The sequence below is a fragment of the Leuciscus leuciscus genome, assembly GCF_965113295.1.
Source record: "Leuciscus leuciscus genome assembly, chromosome: 21".
Taxonomy (NCBI): domain Eukaryota; kingdom Metazoa; phylum Chordata; class Actinopteri; order Cypriniformes; family Leuciscidae; genus Leuciscus; species Leuciscus leuciscus.
Genome location: NC_138745.1, coordinates 24,361,123 through 24,382,821, shown reverse-complemented (window position 1 = coordinate 24,382,821; position 21,699 = coordinate 24,361,123). Strand labels below are relative to the sequence as shown.

At 38.9% G+C, this 21,699-nt stretch overlaps 1 protein-coding gene and 2 long non-coding RNA genes across 6 annotated transcripts in view; 2 read left to right on the top strand and 1 right to left on the bottom strand.

Annotated features, from left to right (window-relative positions):
* Positions 1–4,504: 4,504 nt before the first annotated feature.
* zeb1b (zinc finger E-box binding homeobox 1b) overlaps positions 4,505–21,699 on the top strand; it is a 57,938-nt gene continuing 40,743 nt past the window's right edge. Inside the window, exon 1 of one of the 4 annotated variants that reach the window (XM_082151220.1) lies at positions 4,505–4,753. Coding sequence is in view for 2 of the 4 variants with exons in the window: in XM_082151217.1 (XP_082007343.1) it covers positions 4,898–4,955 (58 nt within the window). In the remaining 2 variants the exon portion in view is untranslated. Of the gene's footprint in view, positions 4,770–4,805; positions 6,800–21,699 lie in introns of those variants that run through there. The other 3 variants (XM_082151219.1, XM_082151217.1, XM_082151218.1) reach the window with 3 other exon arrangements.
* LOC309484851 lies at positions 6,806–18,340 on the top strand. Its single transcript, XR_014200986.1, has 2 exons — positions 6,806–13,165; positions 13,200–18,340. It is a non-coding gene; the product is annotated as an uncharacterized lncRNA (long non-coding RNA).
* Positions 13,151–21,699, bottom strand: part of LOC309484849 — a 23,909-nt gene continuing 15,360 nt past the window's right edge. Inside the window, exon 3 of the long non-coding RNA XR_014200984.1 lies at positions 13,151–21,694. This is a non-coding gene — a long non-coding RNA (uncharacterized lncRNA). The remainder of the gene's footprint in view (positions 21,695–21,699) is intronic.

The window sequence follows — 21,699 nt, the reverse complement described above, 5'->3', positions numbered from 1 at the left end:
ACCTTCACTCTGTCTCTGAGCTCACCCGCAGGCCCGCCTGCTGGACCATAGTGGCACCTGGAGCCAACTCAGCTGGGCAGCTACTCTGGTCGCTGGCACATGGGGAGAATTTAACTGGTGCCTGGTCAATGACAAGCTAAACCATGAAATTACATTTTACCATTTTGTCATTCCAGATCCTCACCAAGTCAGCACAATTTTGGAGATTTCTTTTAGCACAGCATCATGTACCAATGAAATTCCCAAGGAAAGTTCAGAAGGATGATGTTCATTTAATCCCACCAGAAGCCGCTTACCTCACTTCTTCCAAGAAATTCCTATAGCAACTGTCCTCTACCTCAGCTCCCAATTACTGCGATGGTTATGGCCAGTAGGGGAACATACTGTAGCTCAAACCCTTTCATTATGGACCGTCAAACCTGTCCACCCTTTTCCACGTCGCTCTTTTCCATTATATGCACATGCGGTGTGTGAATAAATATATATAGGAAGGCAGAAAACCGAGTACTAACTCTCTTAATGAGATTCTATGGACATTAATGCTATTATTATCTGTTACTCTGTAAAGCCTCTGCACAGCCACAGAGCACTTTGTCCTGTTGAATAATTCACTGTCAGCAGCCATGGGCAGAGCAAACTGGCTTAATGATGAAGGGACAGGCACCTTACTCAGCTCTGTCTGTTGTCTGTTTGATGAAGTGAAAGAGGACATGGGTTGGAGAGGGTTAGACCGATGACAGGGAGGGTATTTGAGGTTTCTACCAGGGGTATCTCTAAACTAATGTTGGGTTTTTCTCTCCAAAGATTCCGCTATGTACTTAGAGGATATTGCTTTCAACACAGAGCTTGTCTTCTCTCTAAACATTTAAAACGAAATTGCCCTGTCATTTGTATCCTAACCATTGTTTCATTTCCCTTTCCACTTCCTGTTCTCATGACCATAGCTCACCTGTAGAGCGTTTGCAGATTTGATTAAACATATACGGCTTTGGAATGTTTAAGAAGGTCATAGTTCCTTTCAGACCTTATTATCTGGGTACATTTTATGGAAATAGTTTTCCTAGTGTGATCATACTGCAGTTGAGATGCAAAATGAAAACATCACAGGATGTTAAAGGGATAGTTCACCCAAAAATGAAAATTCTGTCATCATTTACTCACCCTCAAGTTGTTCCAAACCTGTATGACTTTCTTTCTTCTCCTGAACACAAAAAAAGATATTTTAAAGAAGGTTGGTATTTAAACAGTTGCTGGTCCCCATTGACTTCCATAGTATTTTTTTTTTCCTACTATGGAAGTCAATGGGGTCCATCAGTCGTTTGGTTACCGACTTTCTTCAAAATATCTTCTTTTGTGTTCAGGAGAAGAAAGAAAGTCATACAGGTTTGGAACAACTTGAGGGTGAGTAAACGATGACAGAATTTTCATTTTTGGGTGAACTATCCCTTTAAAGGGATTAGTTAACTTAAAAATGACAATTCTGTCATTAAACAACCTTCATGTTGTTTCAAACCTTTTGGACTGTTTTGTAATAAGGAACAAAAAATGAAGAGACATTCTGAATAAATTACTTGTTATGTTCCACATGTACTACATGTGCTTACTATAGAGTCAGGGTTAGGGTTTGGTTTAGGGTTAGTTACTTGTGGTTCTGCATAATTTACTGTTATTACTATAGTACGCATATGTAGTAACATGTAACTAAGTAATAATTTACTCATTATTTTCTATTACAGTTACTTGTGTCAAAAGCCATGCGAAGCGTCACCAGTAAATGGATTGCCCGTTTGCTTGAGCTACTTCTGACACAATGAATTTGAAACGTTTGCTTTGGACAATCCTTGGACATATTGGACATATATTTGGACATATTGTCCAGTGTAGACAGCATCAAACACTTGCAACGCTACTAAACATGATAAGAGTTCATGAGAGAAGTGAATTATTAAACTAATTCCTCATTTGAGTTGGATCATTTCACTTAATTGATCTGATTAACTGAATCAAAATGAATCAGTTGATCTGATTCACTGAATTAAAAAAAAATGATCTGAATGATTCAGACTGATCTGTTCAACTCACTGACTCAGCAGATCATAATGATTCTTGATGAAGATTTTTAGAGATAAAACACAAAGACATCAGAAAACTTCCAGCAAATGAATCACATTGACCACTTTTATGATACTTTTATGGTTATTTTACATCCTTTTTAAAGCTGTAGTTCAAATACATTGTAACTGCATGGAAAAGAGTGACAGGTACATGATTTAAAATTTCTCCTTTTATTTAATAATACAGATTCGGAAAAACATGAGGGTCATATAAATATTAACAACATTTTCATTTTATCTTTTCCAATAGGTGGAATTTAACAGTAAATAAATGGGAATTATTATTTATTTATTTTGTTGAGTATTTTTCTTGTGCAACTCACTTTGATTCACAGCATATCATTGTGAGATTATATAGTGTCTTCACTCAATCAATACGGACTGTACACTGCAGTCCCATGCTAAGTACACCACACCCAGTTGAGGTCTGACAGAAACCTGATAGTCATCAGGTACAAGAATAGCCCTATCCCGCCATTGCTGCAGCACTCGCTTTTGTGACCTGTGACAGAGAACGGCAGACCTTCATATAGAAGTGTGTTGGTCCTTCGGTCCATGTGTTCAAAGTATGAATGTGCTAGCTCCTATTTTGGCTGCTGCATTCATATTTCTAAAGAAATGCACTTAAGCAGATCATCTTTTTCATTGGCCATTATTGATATTTGGCATTGGATGGCACAAAGCTTTGTTTAGATTGCATCTTAACTCATCCAGTATTATCTTAAACATTTCTCTACGTCAAACTTTTCTCTGGCCTTCAATTTCTTTTTAATTGGTGTCAGTTCTCTCTCCCTCTCTCTCCCTCTCTCTGTCTGTCTTTCTCTCTGCCTCTCACGCGCTCTCTCCCTGGTCAGAGTCAGAGGAGTAAACATCCCTGGGGAACAGCGAGCTCTTTCTTTGGGTGGAGGACTGAATCATTGCAGTGAGGGTCCCATGATCCTCCCTGTGCCTTGGGACACACACTGCATTCCTCCTCCTTCCTACTCAATCACACACACGTACACATACTCAAACACATATTTTCTTCATTCTTGAAAACGAATACGAATACACAGTCTCTCCAACTACACATCTAGATGTTTATACATTTATGCCAGTAGAGATGGCAAAGGCAAATAGCATTAGACCTTATGTCACAGTTATTTAGAAAGCTTTTGCCAACCTGAAAAACTGTCAAGTGCATTAGATATGCTTATTTCACTGACGTGTTTGTCAAATATTACGTTACGATTAGATGTGCACTCTTTAAAAAAACTCAGCCACTGATAGCATCAGTCATGTGGCATGATAATTAATAATAAATAAATGAATGGCACTACTTTGAAGTTCCAACCATGTTCCTTTGAATTCAATATGGACTAAATAAAAACAGTTATATATAATTCAAAACTTATAGGGAAAACTGACTAGCATATAAAAGATTTAAAACTGTCTGAATGATCTTGTCAGATACAACCATTTGAAATTTTTGGAAATTCTATCTGAAGTTATATAATTATAAAGTATACAAGAGATACCGGATCTAGTTGTCACAAGGATTGTATGTCAGAACTGTGATGTTCTGAATAAAAAGTCCAAAACCTTGTTAAAAATCATCTTAAACTAGTGTAAGTTTTATCCTTCAAAGTAATATTCCAATGTCATCATATTTTACAAAAAGCTTTTGGGAAAAAAACCCCACAATAAAATACATAAAGGCAAGGGTCAACTATATGGTTAGTTTTCTCAGGACACTGTTTTTATATGTCAAGTCAAAGCAGGTTGTCACATGTTTTAAATATTGTAATATTATAACATATTATTGACTAATTACAGTACACTAAAAAGTCGTTATAATTTGTAGCCTATTTTACCTTTGACATTTTTTTAAATATATTATTATTTAATATATATTTTGTGAATGTTTTGCACTTTGTTCATTTATTTATTGCATTATTTATTCATTATTTATCACAAAAAGCTGCTGGTTTAGATTGTGACAACTTACCCCATACCTGGTACTACTGCATGTTGTCACAAAAGAATAATGCACAAAAAGATTAATGCAAAAAATATGAATGATTAATGTAATTAATGCCTGATTAATGGAAATGTAAAAAAAAAAAAAAAAAAAAGTTATATACTTAACATTATAGCCTAGATTGGAATAAATACTTTTTGGAGTAAAAAGTGTGACAACTAGCCCCAGTGTCTCCTATATAAAATGTAGCTGTTTATTTCTTGCTGAGACTAGTTTTATGACATGCAGATTTCTGCCTCATCATGAATAAGAAAAAGTTGCAGATTGTGTCGATGTGTATGTGTGCTAGTGCTTGAGCGCGCGCACCATAAACAGGTGCACGCGTCAAACTTTCCCCGCCCCCACTCTGACTGTTAACATTTTTTTTTTTATCATGACGCTTGATTCAGGTTGAATGTTTACCATTGCGCTTTTCGGTTGTAGTACAAGCTTGGAAATGTTTGTTTTGTCCAGACAGTAATGCTTCCTTTGAAATGTCAATCAACATAGATTTTGAAGTCTTCTACGTGTACATGGACAGGTTGATGACCGTTTCGGACAGGCAGCAGCGCCACAGGGAGCGCGTGGTGTGAGGGGCGGGAGTTGGCCAGAGACGGGGGTCTGAGCGCCAGAGAGAGAGGTATAGGAGCCAGAAGGTAATGTCGTAAAGCCGAGTGTCGTAAACCAGGTGCAGGGAGGGGAGGTGGAGTAGAAGGGAGGGAGGGGAGGTGTGGGGGCGAGAGGAGGTGACTCTCCAGCAGCATTTAGACACAGCGAAAGGATCATGGCGGATGGCCCCAGGTGTAAGCGCAGAAAGCAGGCGAACCCGAGGAGGACAAACGGTGAGTAAAAACCCTTCGCTTTGCTTGGCGACGGCTGATTTCATTCAACTCTGGACTCCGGGCCGCTGGCAGAACTTCTCGAGCCCCAAAAAGTGCTGGAAAGTAGCGCTGTGTTATAGCCCCTATCTGGTGTACCGTTATACCTGCCGCGCTCGCGACTCTCTCACCGCCTAGTGGTACACAGCGCGAGCGCGGACCGTTATACGCAGCCAGTCCCATACAAGTGAATCTCGCTTTTGTTTCCCCTTTTTATTTCTCTCCGCCCTGAGTTCACTTTATAAAGCTTTATAATTAAACAAATTAATTCGATTCGAATCTGTTCCTCCCATTGGACGTTATTGTTGGATTTTCCTCTTTAGATTCGAACGAAATGAAACTTATTTTCTCGCTCAAAATGTACCTGTTTGGTCCGATGCGGGTGACTTGGTTTCGCATGAACCAGTTTGAGCGATTGAAGTGGTGGAAATGCTTTCATAAATAGGTGTTTGTGAATAGAGCGGGTGCTTGGGGGGATTTTGTTTTATTTTCGTTAACAACCAACTTTGATATATCTGCAATGGGCTGTTCCGCTGTCTGCGTGGTAGCAGGTAGCTAGCGAGCTAGCAGAATTCTAAGAATAACCTCGAATAGTGTGCATGTAAACATTTTAGCGTGGTGTTTATGAATACATGGGTTTACATCGCCGATGTGACAGTTTGGCTGGTTTCACTTGCTATGGTACAGCTACGAGTCCCACTTTTGTAATGTAGCTCATAAGAAACTGCCTTATAACAGCAGCACGCTTCTCTGTGTTGCTGCTGCATTGGGAAAAAGGGGCATGTATGAAGTTCGCGGTGATGTTTGACAGGAAAGTTTCTTCTTGAACTCCGATTGAAGTTTACAAAGCAAAAAATAAGGGTGTGTTTATGTAACAGTCCTGCCAGTCTAGGCGTCCCTCAGGGACCGGGGCTCAGAGAGCTCTGGAGCACGATGCCAGTTAAAGCAACCTGTTTGTTGCAGCCAGCTTGCCACATTTCTAGTTGGGTGGTAACGCTGAAGAGAAAAGGAAAGGAATCTGAAGGGCTGTCTGCTGCTAGAACAACTGCTGCAGCCTATATAAGGAATGCGTATACATCCCCGAGCAGCGCAGAGAATCCTGATAAATCGCGCTGCTGCAGCTGGACTTACTGCACTGACAGTTTATTTGTTTTGGGGACTTTATGCATCCGCTTTGTAATGCATGTGTGGGTTTCAGGTTTATGTGTGGTAAATAACTTAAAATCGTATTTGCTCTCTTGAATTATAAGGATTGATCTGGTAAGCTGTGTCCAGAGCGGTATAGACGTGAGCCTTAGTAATTTTACTAAGGAAATCGATAATGAGAAATGTGAGGGCGTGCTTTACTTCTCGCTTGCGCGCGCGTGTGATGGGGAATATAAACTCGAAAACAATTTTAAAATCATTTTTATTCATCCACACTCCGTCTTTTGTAGATTAAAGTGCTCCGTTCAACGTTCTGACGATATGTCTGCAGAGTTAAGTGTTTTTTGATAAAGAGATGAGTGAAGAAAGACACTTTTCCTCAGGCTGACGCCATGCGCGCGCCATGTAGCGGTTCTCTCAGCGTGCGCGCGTTAGAGCGACCTGTAAATATATGTGCTTACCTGATCGGAAGGGAAGACAAAAATGTCACTTAGGTTTTTCATAGATGCCATTTGACCATCTCGCTATTGTTTTTTTGCTACCTGAACTTGCTGACAAAGAAGGAGTCTTTCTTTTTTTTCTCTTTCTGAGATACATTGGCTCATTTTGAAAGCAGACGGGAGGCGTTTCTCGTGCGTTGCAGCAAATGTCAACTTGTGCAGGTATAAAAAAGATGTATGTGCAGTGTTTCTCGCATGCCTTCTCACTCAGCTGCTGTTGTCGTTTGTTTTTAACTGCAGAACGGATGGGTGCCTGTTATCTTTCGGCGTTCTGTAGCGCTCTTAAAAGCATCGCTATATAGTGCAAAGAGCATCCTCGATACTTATAGGTGCCGAAGCATCGCTCATGATCTTTTTTCCATGCGGTAAAAGCATAGGCGTGTTCTGAAATTGTTTCGAAACCTAGAATGATTTTACACCGTGAGGCTTGAGATTCATTTTGCAGTGCTTTTCTGCGGTGTTGGGTTGATATAAGTGCTTTGTCATAGAGCGTTTGGCACTGCTCACCGCACTGCAGGTATCTAAACGCGGAGACGCACCTGAGCCGTGCAATAGCACCTGTTTCTACCTATTTTATCTTCTAAACACCTTCAGATATAGCTTTTGATGACATATTATGTCATTACATTTCAAGCTTAATTCTTCTGTGTTAAATAAAGCTTGTTTTATCATTTTGAGCTCAATCATATATAACTGTTTTTGGCCAAATTAATTTAAGTTTGTTCTCCTTTAAATGCACGCAGGCGCTTTATGCGTCCTGACCGTTAATTATTTGAAGTCACGGTTTGACCTCAGAGCGCACCCGCTCCCGGTGCGTGATGAACGCTCCCTGACTGTGCGCGTCCCTGCGTCATTAGCATACGCCCCTCCCCCTCCGCGCCCCCGTAAGGAGTGTTGATCAGACCGTGTATAATTGGAATGTGGCCCGCCTGAGTGCTTCACCGTTTCTTGTAAAGGCCAACAGTAAATGTTCACTGGAGGCAAACTGTCTTCTAGATGGATTCACCTTGTGTTTACCAGACTTACTTTCACTTTAATTACCATAATCAAGATGAATGGAATGGAATGTTTTTATTTCAACTCACTTACTTTAGGACTATTTTAAATCAGCCAGAGAAGGCTTGAATTGAACACTATGAATTCTTGTAATGTTTAAAATCTACACAAGAAAATATATTGTACTAAACTGACGTGCCTGTTCATAACATCTTCAGCTCTAATTATATTTCACATAACCTTCACCAACTTAACAATCCCACATAATTAAAATGCCTCCCTTAGGTCTTCTGTATGAAGTTGCTTGATTGTGGCTCTTATCAGAAGGCCTAATTGTTGGCACCATTGCTGTCCTGATAAGTCACTGATGGGACATGTTGCACTAATGAGTCTTACGGTTATATGGTAACACTTTAGTTTAGGGTCCAATTCTCACTATTAACTAGTTGCTTTAGCATGCATTAGGATATTGGCTGTTTATTAGTACTTATTAAGCAAATATGAATGCCTTATTCTGCATGACCATATTTTACATCCCTTAATCTTAATACCTAAACTTAACAACTACCTTACTAACTATTAATAAGCAGTAATTGGGAGTTTACTGAGGCAAAAGTTGTAGTTAATAGTTAGTTAATAGTGAGAATTGGACCCTAAACTAAAGTGTGACCACAAAGGCAAACAAAGTTGCTGAATAATTACCAAACTTTCCTTTCCTCTGTCGTGTTGAAATGTTATGGATCATCCCAACTGGGTAACCTCGGGTAGTCATCCTACTTTTTTTTGGCCATCAATAAAATGTTATTGACTCTCATGAGTCAGATTGCAGTAATATGCCTTCATTTGGAGTGTTTGTAAAAGTTACAGTGGTTTCTACACAGTGGCTGAGGGGGAAGGGAACGTTTTTTCAGTGCTGAATCCTTTACACGGTGAGCATGTGACAGCAGCACTTCACCATCAGGTGAAAAATCTGTGATGTGCCTGTTGCTTTGGCTAAAGGCAGGGTGTTAACGCCGAGATGAGCTGTTGGGAAGGTGAAGAATGTTTTACAAGGTAGAGAATTCATTAGCTCTCTTTGACTTTTGGCCTACCTTGCCTGAATGGCCTACCCTGAAAACAAACTATACTAAACCCTATAGCGATATTTATATATATATTCATCATATACCTTACTGTATCAGGCAAGTCTCTAGTGAACTCAGTAAACTTGAGGCCCAGGGAACAGCCCACAGATTTTGACTCTCTGTAGAGTGGAATGCTAAATAGTCAACAGTTTTTCAGAGTATTTAAAGCAGTTTCAGGTGAAGTTATCTGTAGAATGTGAGGAAGGTGAACGGTGTCTAAACATCTTGAAAGCTGTGTGACTGTCCAGTGCAGCCTTGATCAATCTTATTTAAAAGCACACTGCTTATATCACCAACTGCTTCGAATGTCACTCAGAACTTCTGAACATGCAGATTCCCGAAACAGTACGATTCTTGGAATCCTTATAAAGATAGGGTTCGGTTCTTTTTAGAAGATGCTTAAACTGTGTGCCAGTGTGTCTTTTTTTTCACCTTTCCATGTGGGACTCATTCTAACAACATTCCCGGCCGCTTGGGGTTCTCGCGGCGCGTAACATGAAGGCGATCAGGACCTTGAGCTGTAAACGTGAAGGTGCTAATAGTCCGGAAGACGACAGGTGTTGTTCACAGGGCGACTCTCCTTCTGTCCCTTCCTCCTTTAGCTCTCTCCAAGAGTACGTCAGGGCAATTTGAAACCTCTCAGTTTGGGAATAGAGGAATGTGGCTGACCGGTATTAGCATGGCTAAGAAAATAAACATGGCAGCGGCTGGTGAGCGTGCTGTGCTTTGTAGTGGCTTTCTCTTACGTTTCAAAAGAACTTTAGAAAGGCTGTATTTTTATACCGAGACATTTTAGGAGAAGGATTTACAGTACACCTCTGAAATGAGCAGAACCCGCAAAGTTTTACTTGACTGCGTTTTTACAAACACTCACAGTGGAACACCCAGCGAATGATGAGAAATGTTTAGCTTGTTTACTGTCATTACCTTCGGAGAGCTATGGCCAACGTCAGGCCACTGCCAGCTCTGTGATAAAATGGGTGTAGCGGAATTTATTTGGCTGATAAAACTTTAATTACTGCGCTGGGCTATTTCCACACCCCGTACCAGACTTTCTAGGGTTTAACTCAATAAACACACATGCTTGTTTTTTCTCTTCCTTGTGCACATTAAGTTGACGCTTTATAGTTTAGGAAATTGTGTAGTATTTGCATGCATTTGTTTTTCTAGGTATATGTGAGTGAGGAGGAACCCTTTTTCTTCGGGACATGCTGCTAGGGCATTTTAAATGCCATCTGCTAACATTTAGGGTCTCTCCCTGGTGCGTGAGGTTTAGCCGAGGAGGAAATTTTCATTTATCCATCATCCTTTCCTTGACTTCCTCCAAAAGTCCATCTGAAATGCACTCTCCACTCCTCTCTTCTTCTCCTCTCCTCTTTTGACTCTTTCTCTAAGACACAGTAGCAGGGTGATGTTTAGTGACCTCTGCCATGGGCGCCCATGCATTGCCTCAAGTATGACTTCACTTTCCCCCCCTGTGCCATTGTGAGGCGTCCAGCGTAACAAATTGGCTGTGTGTTAAAGCCCCCAACACACAAATACACACTCTGTGAATAGATCTCTAGGTAACAAAGCTCAGAAGCAGCCCTTGTTTTTTTCGTCTTACCCCCCATTCCCTTTCAGTTTGCCCCCCCCCGTGTGGAGGTCACATGGGGGAGGGATTTGTTGAAGATGGGGGTCAGTGTTTTGGAGGCCTGCTGAGGTGACAGTGAAGGACTGTTGTAAACTGGCAAGATAGCTCCTCTTCTCTCCTTTCCTGTGCTTTGCATAACAAACATGGCTTCCTTCTTGTGAAGGGCCGGTGTGTGAACGTGTGTTTAAGCACGTGAAAAACACTGTATGTGAGTGAGAACTTTGTAGACAGAGCGTGGTGGTGCATTTCTATTTGATTGAGGTCCAGTTTGTGGTTTTTCTTGCATTGTACGCATTTGTTCGCTTTCTTTAGAAGGTTCAGAAAAGGAAATTGGCTCTTTTGTTTTGTTGATTAGGTGAAGGAAAAGAAAAGAAAAGGAAATAGGACTCCATTATTGGCAAAAGTGATAGCCACTCAGGTCTTAGTGCTACATATGACATGACAATACACACAACATGAGACAGCAAACACAACTTTTGTTATGTGACTTACACTAAAGTTTAGGACCGGTGGGATTTTTAAAATGTTTTTGAAAACAAATTCAGTAATACTGTTAAATAATATTACAATTTAAAATAAGCAACTACTTGTATTTTTATATATTTTGAAATGTAATTTATTCCTGTGATGGCAAAGCTGAATTTTCAGCATCATTACTCCAGTCTTCAGTGTCACATGATCCTTCAGAAATCATTCTAATATGCTGATTTGCCGCTCAAGAAACATTTCTTATTATTATCAATGTTGAAAACAGTTGTACTTCTTAATACTTTTTTTTCAGGATTCTTTAATGAATAGAAAGTTCAAAAGAACAACATTTATTTGAAATAAATGAAAACATTAATAATTGTCTTTATTGTCCTTTTGAATAAAAGGTTAATTTCTGACACCAAACTTTTGAATGGAAGTGTATTTGTAAAGTAAACAACATTTTCAAAATGTAGGGCGGGTCATAAATTCCTAAATTAAGATATAATTAGATTGTATATTGGATTGACATTGTTATTCTTGGAAATGCTCTGGTTATTAAATAATATTATTTTTCCCTACATATACGGCCTTGATTATGCTAGCAGAAATATTGTTTCAGAGTTGGAGTGAAATACATTTTTTTTTCTTTTGAATAAATCACCATGGAAATTTATAGTAAATAGTGTCACTTTTAGCTTTATTTGGTCTTAAATAGGATTGTTTTCCTAATCATCCTCTGGCCTGTAAAGAACCAAGATCCGTACACGGTTCATTTCAGGTGCTGCTTAATTCCTGCGGCCCTGTCCAAATTTGGCTCTCGGCAAAAAGCGCTCCAAACATCTCTATGCTTTTACAAACGGGGATTAATGATCAGCCTGGTCATTGGTCCCACGGAAGGAGAGGAAGCATTACTCCTAAACAAAAAACCTCCTTTTTATTTCCCTCTCCTTCATCGCTCCCTCATTTTCACTCTCCCCAGAAGAGCCCAGGTTTCATGAACCCCCTTTTTAGTTGTGCACGGTTGTACTTTATTGGTTGGTTTGTGTGTGTATTTGTGTGTGTGTGCGCGCTTAAGTGAGCTATTGTGTTTTAAAGCTTGTGAGGGGGAGAAAAGGGGTTTTGCTACCTATGCAGCGGGCCACTATCGGGCATAGAGGGGCTTAGCGGCAGAAGAAAAGGACTATTGAAAGAGTGCAGAGAGGGAGGGAACACTCTTTCTCCTGCTGCCTGTGGGAAACTACTGCCCATGCGGAGACATGCATTTGCATATGACCCATTCTCCTTCGAGAGGAAGACGAGATGTGGAGGAATCCTTGTCTCTCTGCGTGTCAGTGTGTAGGTGAAGCGTTTGTCTGCTTGAGATGGAGGAACAAGTGTTACAGGGAATGGGTGTCAACAGTGCTGGTCCCAGGACTAAAATATCCTAAAGGTGTCTGGATGTTGGAGGGGAGAGGCACGTACACACTCAGGCAAAAACACATCTCAGTAACACTTAAAGACTGAGTGATGTGTGATACCCAGATACACACATCTATCTAAATTCATGTCAGAGACTTTTTTAATATATGTAAAGCTAATTATTATTAATAAAGACTAACCTTAACCCTACACCTAAAAGTAAACTTTTTTTTAGAATAAAAAAAAAATCAGGAATGCACAATCTGTACTTATTTAGATTATTGTTTTGATAGTGGATATTGAATTGTGCATGCTCATTTATTAAATTTTTATAATTAGTATTCTAATTCTCACTTAACATTAATCTTTAAATAACCTAATAATTTAGTAATGGCACTGTTTTAATGCCATTTAAAAAAAGTGAGTCTAAAATTAAATATATTATTTTTTCATACTCAATGTCATAAAGTTTTGATGCTTTAATTCACGTTTAAAACTTTAAAAGTTGATAGAGTTTTATTTTTTATTTATTAGAAAATGTGTAATATTTTATATGATATTTAAATATAAATCATTTTAATTTAATAATTTAGCGGCCATAACATTAATATAATATACTTATTAGTATCAACCAAAATTTGAATCTGTGGATTTTTTTAGGCTACATCATCTATTTATATATATTATTTGTTAATCAGGATGTTCTCAAAGTGACTCTCCTGACAATTTTGTCTTTAAAGTATAGTTAAGTAAACCCGCAAACTAACACACTTACAGCTCAGCAAACTGTACCTCCCTGATGCAATAGCAACAGCCAGTTAGGATCATTCACAAGTATTGTGCTGTCTGGACCCAGCAGCACACATTCCACAATGTGTGTGTGTGTGTGTGTGTGTGTGTGTGTGTGTGTGTGTGTGTGTGTGTGTGTGTTTCCTATCAGTCTTATTTTTCTGCTCTATGTCACTGTGTTGTGTTGATCTCATCTAATAGAGTGTGTATGAAATAGATTCTCTGGATATAAACACTTCCCTGCAGATCTCTTGTCAGTGTGAGTCATATGAACAGGTGTGTGAGGTGTATGACCTCATCTAATACAATCATCTATCCCAACAAGTGTGTGTGTGTGTGTGTGTGTGTGTGTGTGTGTGTGTGTGTGTGTGTGTGTGTGTGTGTGTGTGTGTGTGTGTGTGTGTGTGTGTGTGTGTGTGTGTGTGTGTGTGCGTGTGCATGTGTGTGCATGGTGGGAAGGTCGCTACCACATCACACAGGAAATTAAGACTTCGCCCTCCTTCCCCCCTTTCTCCACTACTTCACTCTTTGGGGATATTATGTTTGTGTGTACACCTGTCCAAAAGACTCCGGTCGGAGTCTGACAACTTAAGTGGCGTGCTCTTCAGGGATAAGCCTACGTGTATGTGTGTATGAGCGTGTACACCTGTTAGGGTTTTTTCAGTCCACCTGAGAATATGAGTGCTCGTAATTGGCTTGTGTGGGGGGTAATTCTGTGTGTCAGTTGTGCTGATACATTTATTGTTTTTAATAATATGTCTTGGGACTACTCTTAAGGGCTATAGGATAGTCACTGGAGTCTCTCTCAGTCTCTCACTCTCTCTCTTTCATGCATCTCCATAACTGGCCTGAAACCCAAAGTTTGTGTTTAACTGTTTACACAATATAGGCATATAGTGGACTTTTCCTCGACTGTTTTCAGTAGATTGTGGTGTAATCTAGTAGTTAAAGATCTGGGCTGGTAACCAAAAGGTTGCCAGCTCAAATCCCAGAGGAACGATCCATGAACGAACACCATTGTGCTCTGGAGCGAGCCACTTAACCTTAGGTTGCTCCAGGAGGGTTGTTCCTGTAACTGAAGGTGCAGTTAGCCAAGGGATTTTGATGTCAAGGAGGACCCCTGAATATGATGATTCCCTTGTGAGGGATTGCCTTGCTAAAAAATATAGGCACCTATATTATTATTTGCTTTTAAAAATTGGAACCCATGCAGTAGGTGATGTTAAAGGAATAGTTTTGTCATTATTTACTCACTCCAAACATCTATGAGTTTCTTTCTTCTGTTGAACACAAAATAATATGTTTTGAAGAATGTTGGTAACCAGACAGTTGACGACACATATTGACTTCCATTGTATTTTTGTCCTACTATGGAAGTCAGTGGGTGCCGTTAACTGCCTGACTACCAACATTCTTCAAAATTCTTGTGTCGTGACACTTGCGTCTGGTGTAGACACGTTGTTTTGGTAGTTTGTGAAGTAGATTCACCGTCTGGTTTAAGTTAACCTGGCACTTGCAGTCCTTTTACAAACTCGTCCATTCTTTGTGTAGAATCATGCATCATTCATTTATTTCATTTATTCATTCATTCACTATTTTTACTCAGCGGCTCCCTGCAATACTCAATTCTGATTCTTCAATCGTGCCATCTAGTGGTCTGTTATTCTACAACAGCAACCGCTACGACTGATAACAGACCGCTCGAGCAGGTACTGCGAGTCATCTTGAGGAAATAAAATATGTTTTAAATATGTGTTTAATTATTTACTTATGTGGAAAATAGCCAGATAATAAGCAGGATGATTTTGCAGTAGGGTCTTGTATCACCCTGAAGGGGTTTAATCTGCTGACTGTGCACTATCCCTTAGCCTTGCCATGCCCCCCTTAATAGGGAAAACTTTGCAGAAAAAAACCCCTGAAACTACCTTTAACATGTTCTGTTCTGTTCTGTTCTGTTCCATTCTGTTCAGTGCGTAATATGGACATAGCAAAGGATGAGCAATGGAAGTCTTATCACCACCCAGAGTGTTTTCTAATCTTCACCCCTGTGTATAAAGAACCTCTGCTAAAAACGAAAAGCTATATTTTTCATTGCTTTAATCTTACCTGCTTCACGCTCGCAATCAATCCCATTATCTACATATTGCATCCATAATAGGCAACATCTCCTGATTGATCCACAAGGCATGACAGAATATCAACACACCTTCAGACGTCACCGTTCCGTTTTCAACATTTGCAGCCCTGTTGCATCAGAAAGTGAAATTACAGCTAGAAATAATGCATCCTCATTTAATGCTTTCAGCCCTTATCACATCAAAACAATGCTAAGAAGATAATGATGAATATGCTGTATACTTCTATCAGCTCGTGGGCTCTCGTGGCCTTATGAATACAGCTCTTATGCCGGCGAGCGGCTGCACTGATAAGGTGATCTATCAAAGTGATGTATGAAATGTCAGGGATGCTGGGAGGCAGCGTGAGATCTCTGTTTTCTGAGGTTCTGAGGAGCTCTGCAGGGTGTGATGCGTTATGATTTGAGGGGGTACTCGTAATGCATCTCTATCCACAGCTCCCTGGAGATGTGTGTGTGTGTGTGTGTGTGTGTCCTTGTCTATCTGAACTCCCTGGAGAAGTAGTATGTTAGCTCATACTAAGAGTGTGTGTATTAGTCAGATTGTGAAAGGCTTTCTGCCTCAGCGACCGTCAACACTGGTAAACATCTAGAAAGATGTGATGAGGGAAAAAATAATAAAAAATGCTGCATTGGCCATATGAAATGTATAACGAATGCATCACTTTGTGACGCATTACAGCCTCTCGTACACAAAATATAAAACAAGATGCTGTCACCCCAATTAAAATGTTTCTTAAGGGTCTATGCGATCTGTAAGCTTTAAACATGCCTGTGTGTGTTGGCTTGACATGTGATAATGAATATGTTTAAGCGGTGTTTAGTAAACTGTTTGTTTCTGCTCTCCAGCTCCATATGTTTGCCTCAGGTCCCCACAGATTTCCTCTGATGTCATCTGTCCATGTGTTAAATGGCATCCCGGGAATTTCTCACCTCTGTTAGTAATAATTATCCTGGGGTCCCGTGCGAGGTTGGGGGGATGTCATTGCAACATTCCCTTAATGTGAACCAGATTTGGTTCCACGCTCTCTCTGTACGTGATCTGGACATTTTTTTTAAGCTGTGAGCGTTCGCCTCTGCTGGTGCTGTCAGACTCCCCCACCCCTCCTCTGTCCGTCTGCACCTGGTACCTGATGGTATCAGAGCTTCCCACTCCATATTTCAGCCAATCACAGTGCAAGGAGTGGTATCCCTCCTGTGTTTGCAGTACACAGTATTTGGCCTTGCCAAGTTTACCTGATAGTTACCTGATACTGAACTGGGGTTAGACATCAAGAGCAAATAAATCTTGTGTAATAATTTTGTTCTGTGCCTTGATCCGATTGGTGGTTAATGTCTTGACGTCGACTGAAATGACGTTCGTAACCTATTTTACTTCTGAAATAGAATATTTAATAACAAAAACTTGAATTTATTTATCAGGAAGGGATTGAGGCTGAGCAATTTATTGTATTTTTATTTGGAATGGCTTGCAACAATGTGCATTATAAGACCAGAAAATTCAGGAAAACCATAGTAAATAAGTTTAATTTAGATTTTAAGGGGAATCTTGTGTTTTTAGTCACTTTTAGTGGAACTGATTTCACCCAGCAGATGCTACAGCATTCAGGTGTTAATGTGTTTTATTTTTTTTGTCCGTTGTGTGCGTTAGCTGTGCTGGCAATGATGCTCTCTGTCCAAACTGGCAGATTAAAGTCCACCCGTCCTGATTCAGGTGTTTGCAGTCAAAACAAACGCTGACCTTGCCATGTTCACCTGTGCGCTGTGTTTACCTGGTTACAACATTGACAAGAAGTGATGACTGAACTCGAGTCCAAACATCGTAACTTTCCTATTTGTTGCAAATAGGAACGTTTTTCCCTGATAGTTGCTCTTCACATGAAGTGCACGTTCACCTACTGCATTTGATTTGTATTTATTGTCATTAGTTTTGGAAACACTTTCAATTATGAATAGCACATTTTTCAGCATTTATTAATCAAGGTTAATTTCTACATATTCATTTTAACATTTCAAGTTGTATGAATTAACATTATTGAATGTTTAATGAACAAACACAAATGAACAATCAGTAGTATTTTTTTGTAAAAAGTGAACTAAGATTAATACATTTTGTAAACAATGTTGTTTATTGTTTGTTCGTCATACCTACTTCATTAAACAATGTTAAGAAATGTAATAGTAAAGTATTATCTTAATTGAATTGTCTTTCGTTATTCTTTAGCTCAGCTAGATGTTTTTTTCTTAAAAACTCCCAGGGTACACTTAACATTTTTGGCACACTTTTCATAATGTGTTTAGAAACGTTGTTAGACCTTTCTGTTCTCACAAAGCTTCCACAGTTCTTCTGCAGCTCCCAGCTTCCCCGAACAAATCCACAACACTTTTTCAATGTCCTTTAATGTTCCCGGCCTCCCTTAACACTTAAATAACATAATCACAGTGCTTTCACAACATTTTCTCTGCTCTTACAGAGTACGGCAGCTGCCGCTCGACTTCCCGTCCAACTACAGCAGGTGCTGCAGGCTCACAGGAATTCCGCTACGCGTCTCATAAATAACACCTGACAAAAGACAGAGAGAGAGAGAGAGAGGAGACATGGTACCTTTGATGAGTTAGACTGAAAGACTTCATCAGACATGGATTGTGAATTACTTTGCTTTTAAAATACAGGGCAAAGAAACAGGCGGAGGAAAGGAAAGAGACTGTTAAAAATGCACCAAAAGGAATGATGCATGAGGGTGTGTCAGCATAGAGAGGGGGTGGAAGTCAGTGCAGGACATTGGCTCCATCCAAAACCAGCTGTCCAGTTACTTCACTGTTCGCCTTTGTGTGAATGCACCTTCTAAGTAAACTGCTTTTACAAAATCTTCCAAGTCATAGCATCATGTCAAATGATAGAGATAGAGAAAACCAAGCACTACTTATTTCTCAGAAGAAATTTAATCGGAGGTTTATTTTTGCTTCTTTCACATGATTGTGGGATTTCATAGGCAATGAAGGACATATTTAGACTGCATACAACAATTGAAAAAAACATTGTCTGCCAATTTTGTATTTTATCATTTGTCCATTTTTCTCGCTCCCTTAAATCGAGCTTTTAAGCTTGGTATTAACTGAAAACGTGGAGGTCACAAAAAGGATTTTTTTTTTTTTTTTTTTTAAATAAAAGGCAAATGGATGTGTTTGGTTAATGGATGCAGATGAGAACATGAAAGAGTGCTTGTGAATTCAAATCAAAAAGCGGGGAGGGCATTGTTCTGTTCTCTGGGAGTTTATAATTCCATAAAAGAAAACCAGGCGACTGTGTTAATTTCGCTGTTAAAAGCCGTTAACGTCGTCGTCGGGAATGACATTGAATGAGTGTCTCAAAAAGTGGCGGGATAATAATTAAGAAGTGCACATTAATCAGGTTAGATTGGGCATGAATAGACGTGTAAAGTGATTAATTGAATCATTACTGTGGTCCCCTACCCCTGTTTTGCTTTTTTTCAGAGGTTATTTACAAAAGGCTGAAGTTACTGATGCTTGGACATGGCATATTTTTTGCTAAATGAATCATTTCATCAATCTGTCTGTAATCTTGTCCTTCGCTGATGGTACCAGCTGGTATCACACTCTGATGGGAATTTTAATTTCTGTTTGAACATGAAAGCTAGTGATAGTGATTGTTTTTCCAATAGAAAGAAGAATCACCCGTGCACATAGACCTGAGAACAATGCTAAACACTGCTATTTTGTGAAATCCATTTGGGGATCCAGGAGGGATGGGCAGTAAAAAAAAAAAAAAAAAGTTTCAGCCTTTGGAAGATTTTCAAGATATACAAATGTTCAAAAGTTTTGGCTCTTGATTTTTTTTAAATGTCTGGAAGTAATGTAAAAAAGTATTTTATGCTCACCAAAGCTGAATTTATTTGTTTAAAAATACAGTAAAAACAATTACAATTTAAAATAATTAAATATTTGTAAATAAGGCAAAACTGAATTTTCAGCATCATTACTCCAGTCTTCAGTCACATGATCTTTCAGAAATCATTTTAAAATGCTGATTTGGAGCTCAATAAGCATTTATTTTGATCAGTATTGAAAAATGTTGTGCTCCTTAATATTTTTGTGGAAACTGTGATGCGTTTTATTCAGGATTCTTGAATAGAACAAATGAACAGCATTTGAAATACAGATATTTTTTAACAATGTAAAATTCTTTACTGTGCACTTTAAATGAATTTATTGCATCCTTGCTGAATAAAAGTTTTTTGTTAGGAAAATCATACTGAACCAAAACTTTTGGACTCTAGTGCATCTTGATATTTATGTATTCAGTCTGAAATGACTTAAAATGTTGATTTTTGTGCCACAATTCATGTTTTCAAAAAAGTTTATAAACTTATTTACTTTTACATTTTATTTTATAGAAAGTGATCTGCATTTTAATGCGGATACATCAGCATTTTAATAAGATTTAAATCTGGGACGCTATTTAAAGAGACTTGTTAGCTAAAATAATGTTTCATATATTTTAAATATATGTTGAATGGCCCGGCTCTAGGACCCAAACATACCCTGAACGATGAGTCTGTGCCTACTTTCAGTGACCCCCATCCAGGCCAATGCAAACAAAACCAGGAAGAGACAAAGACAGATTACTTACCCAGGATGCACAGTCCCAAGGCCCTGCCCCCTCACACACAAACACGCACACATACACACACACAAAAACAAAGCAACAAAAAACTAAACAAAACAAACAAGGAAGTGCATGTAACTTTAGGATAAGTGTGTGATTGTTGCTGACATGACAATAGAATCAGACTTTTAACACTGCAGAGTTAAATTATGATTACAATATTAATAGAATCAGACGGTCTCTCTCACAAAGTGTCCCGTCACACACTGGATCTCTGTTTCATCCAATTCCTCTCACTAATACCAAAGTCTTGCAACACTGCTTTGGAGGCAACACTGTGTGCATGCCAACGAGCCTCTGTCTTCCTTTGTGCTGTTTTCACTGACTGGCCTTATTCACGCGCTGGGATAAATAAGCCTCATTCATGACCGCTGAAAGCCTGAGTCTGCCCTCGCTGGCACAGACGGCCCCTCTGCATGTTCCTGCCTGGCATCCGCTCTCCTGAGAGGGCACTGCCAGCCCGCCTCACCGCCCTGCCATTCTGATTGTGCTATACGACTATCAGTAAGCAAGTAATCAAGCTTTTATGGAGTCATCAATGCTCACCTCAACTCATTTAAAAAAATATAGTTCTAGAAATATAATTGTAATGTAAGCTATTAAAGGGACTGTTCACCCAAAAATGAAAATTCTGTCATTTACTCACCCTCATGTCGTTTCCAAATCTATATGCACAAACGATGATGTTTTTCAACTGTTTTTTCCATATAATAAAAGTCAATGGGGTCCAACAAACTAAATATTATTAAAAAATATATATATATATTTCAATATATATTAACATGCTCCATAGAAGAAAGAACGTATTGAAGTAGGTCTGCTGGTCTCTTTTCTTAAATATTGCTTCTTACATTTTCTGTTTAGTCTGTATTCCAAGTTGCTGTTATATAATATACAAAGAAATTAATTTGTAATTGTTTGTAACTTAAATGGCCACTCAGACCATGTTCAAATTTACCAGCTGGTGGTTTTAATTCAATGACTGTCGTGTCACAGAAATCTGTACTCATTCAGTAATTACCTTGCTTGTATGATGTAAATTCCCAGTTCATATGCAGTTATATACAGGTATACATGCTTGAAATATATATATATCAATATATAGCATCATGTATTAATATCACAACATTATATCCCGCATCCAAGCATATATTATAACTGATCCTGTAAGATTAAAATTATGACACTAAGACTTAATTTGGTCACACTTTAGATTAGGGTCAGATTATCACTATTAACTAACTATTAACAACTTTTGCCTCAATGAACTCCTAATTACTGCTTATTAATAGTTAGTAAGGTATATTTTTAAATTTAGGTATTGGGTAGGATTAAGGGATGTAGAATATGGTCATGCAGAATAAGGCATTAATATGGGCTTTATAAATACTAATAAACAGCCAATATCCTAGTAATATGCATGCTAATAAGCAACTTTAATAGTGAGAATTGGACCCTAAACTATATTGTTACCCATAATTTAGTTCCAAGATCACATTGTATACAACATGCATTAATCACAGCCTTTGCACTAAAGCCTGTTGCCACCAATAAAGATCTATAACGATAACTATATTTGCGTCCACACCAGCGAATTATATTGTTCTGTTCATTCTAAGCGTGCTGCAGTTTTGTCGCCTGTCGCTTTAAATGCTCAAGTTCTTTAAAGCAGGATAGATTGTGATTGGCTGACAATGTTTTGATCTTTCATTATCAGAAAAAAAATCGTTCTGAGATTGATTCAAACAATATAATTTATCTGTGCTGTTATCGTAGTTTTCATCCTTGGTGTGAACAGGCCTTTAATCTATTGTAAGCAGTGCAACTATG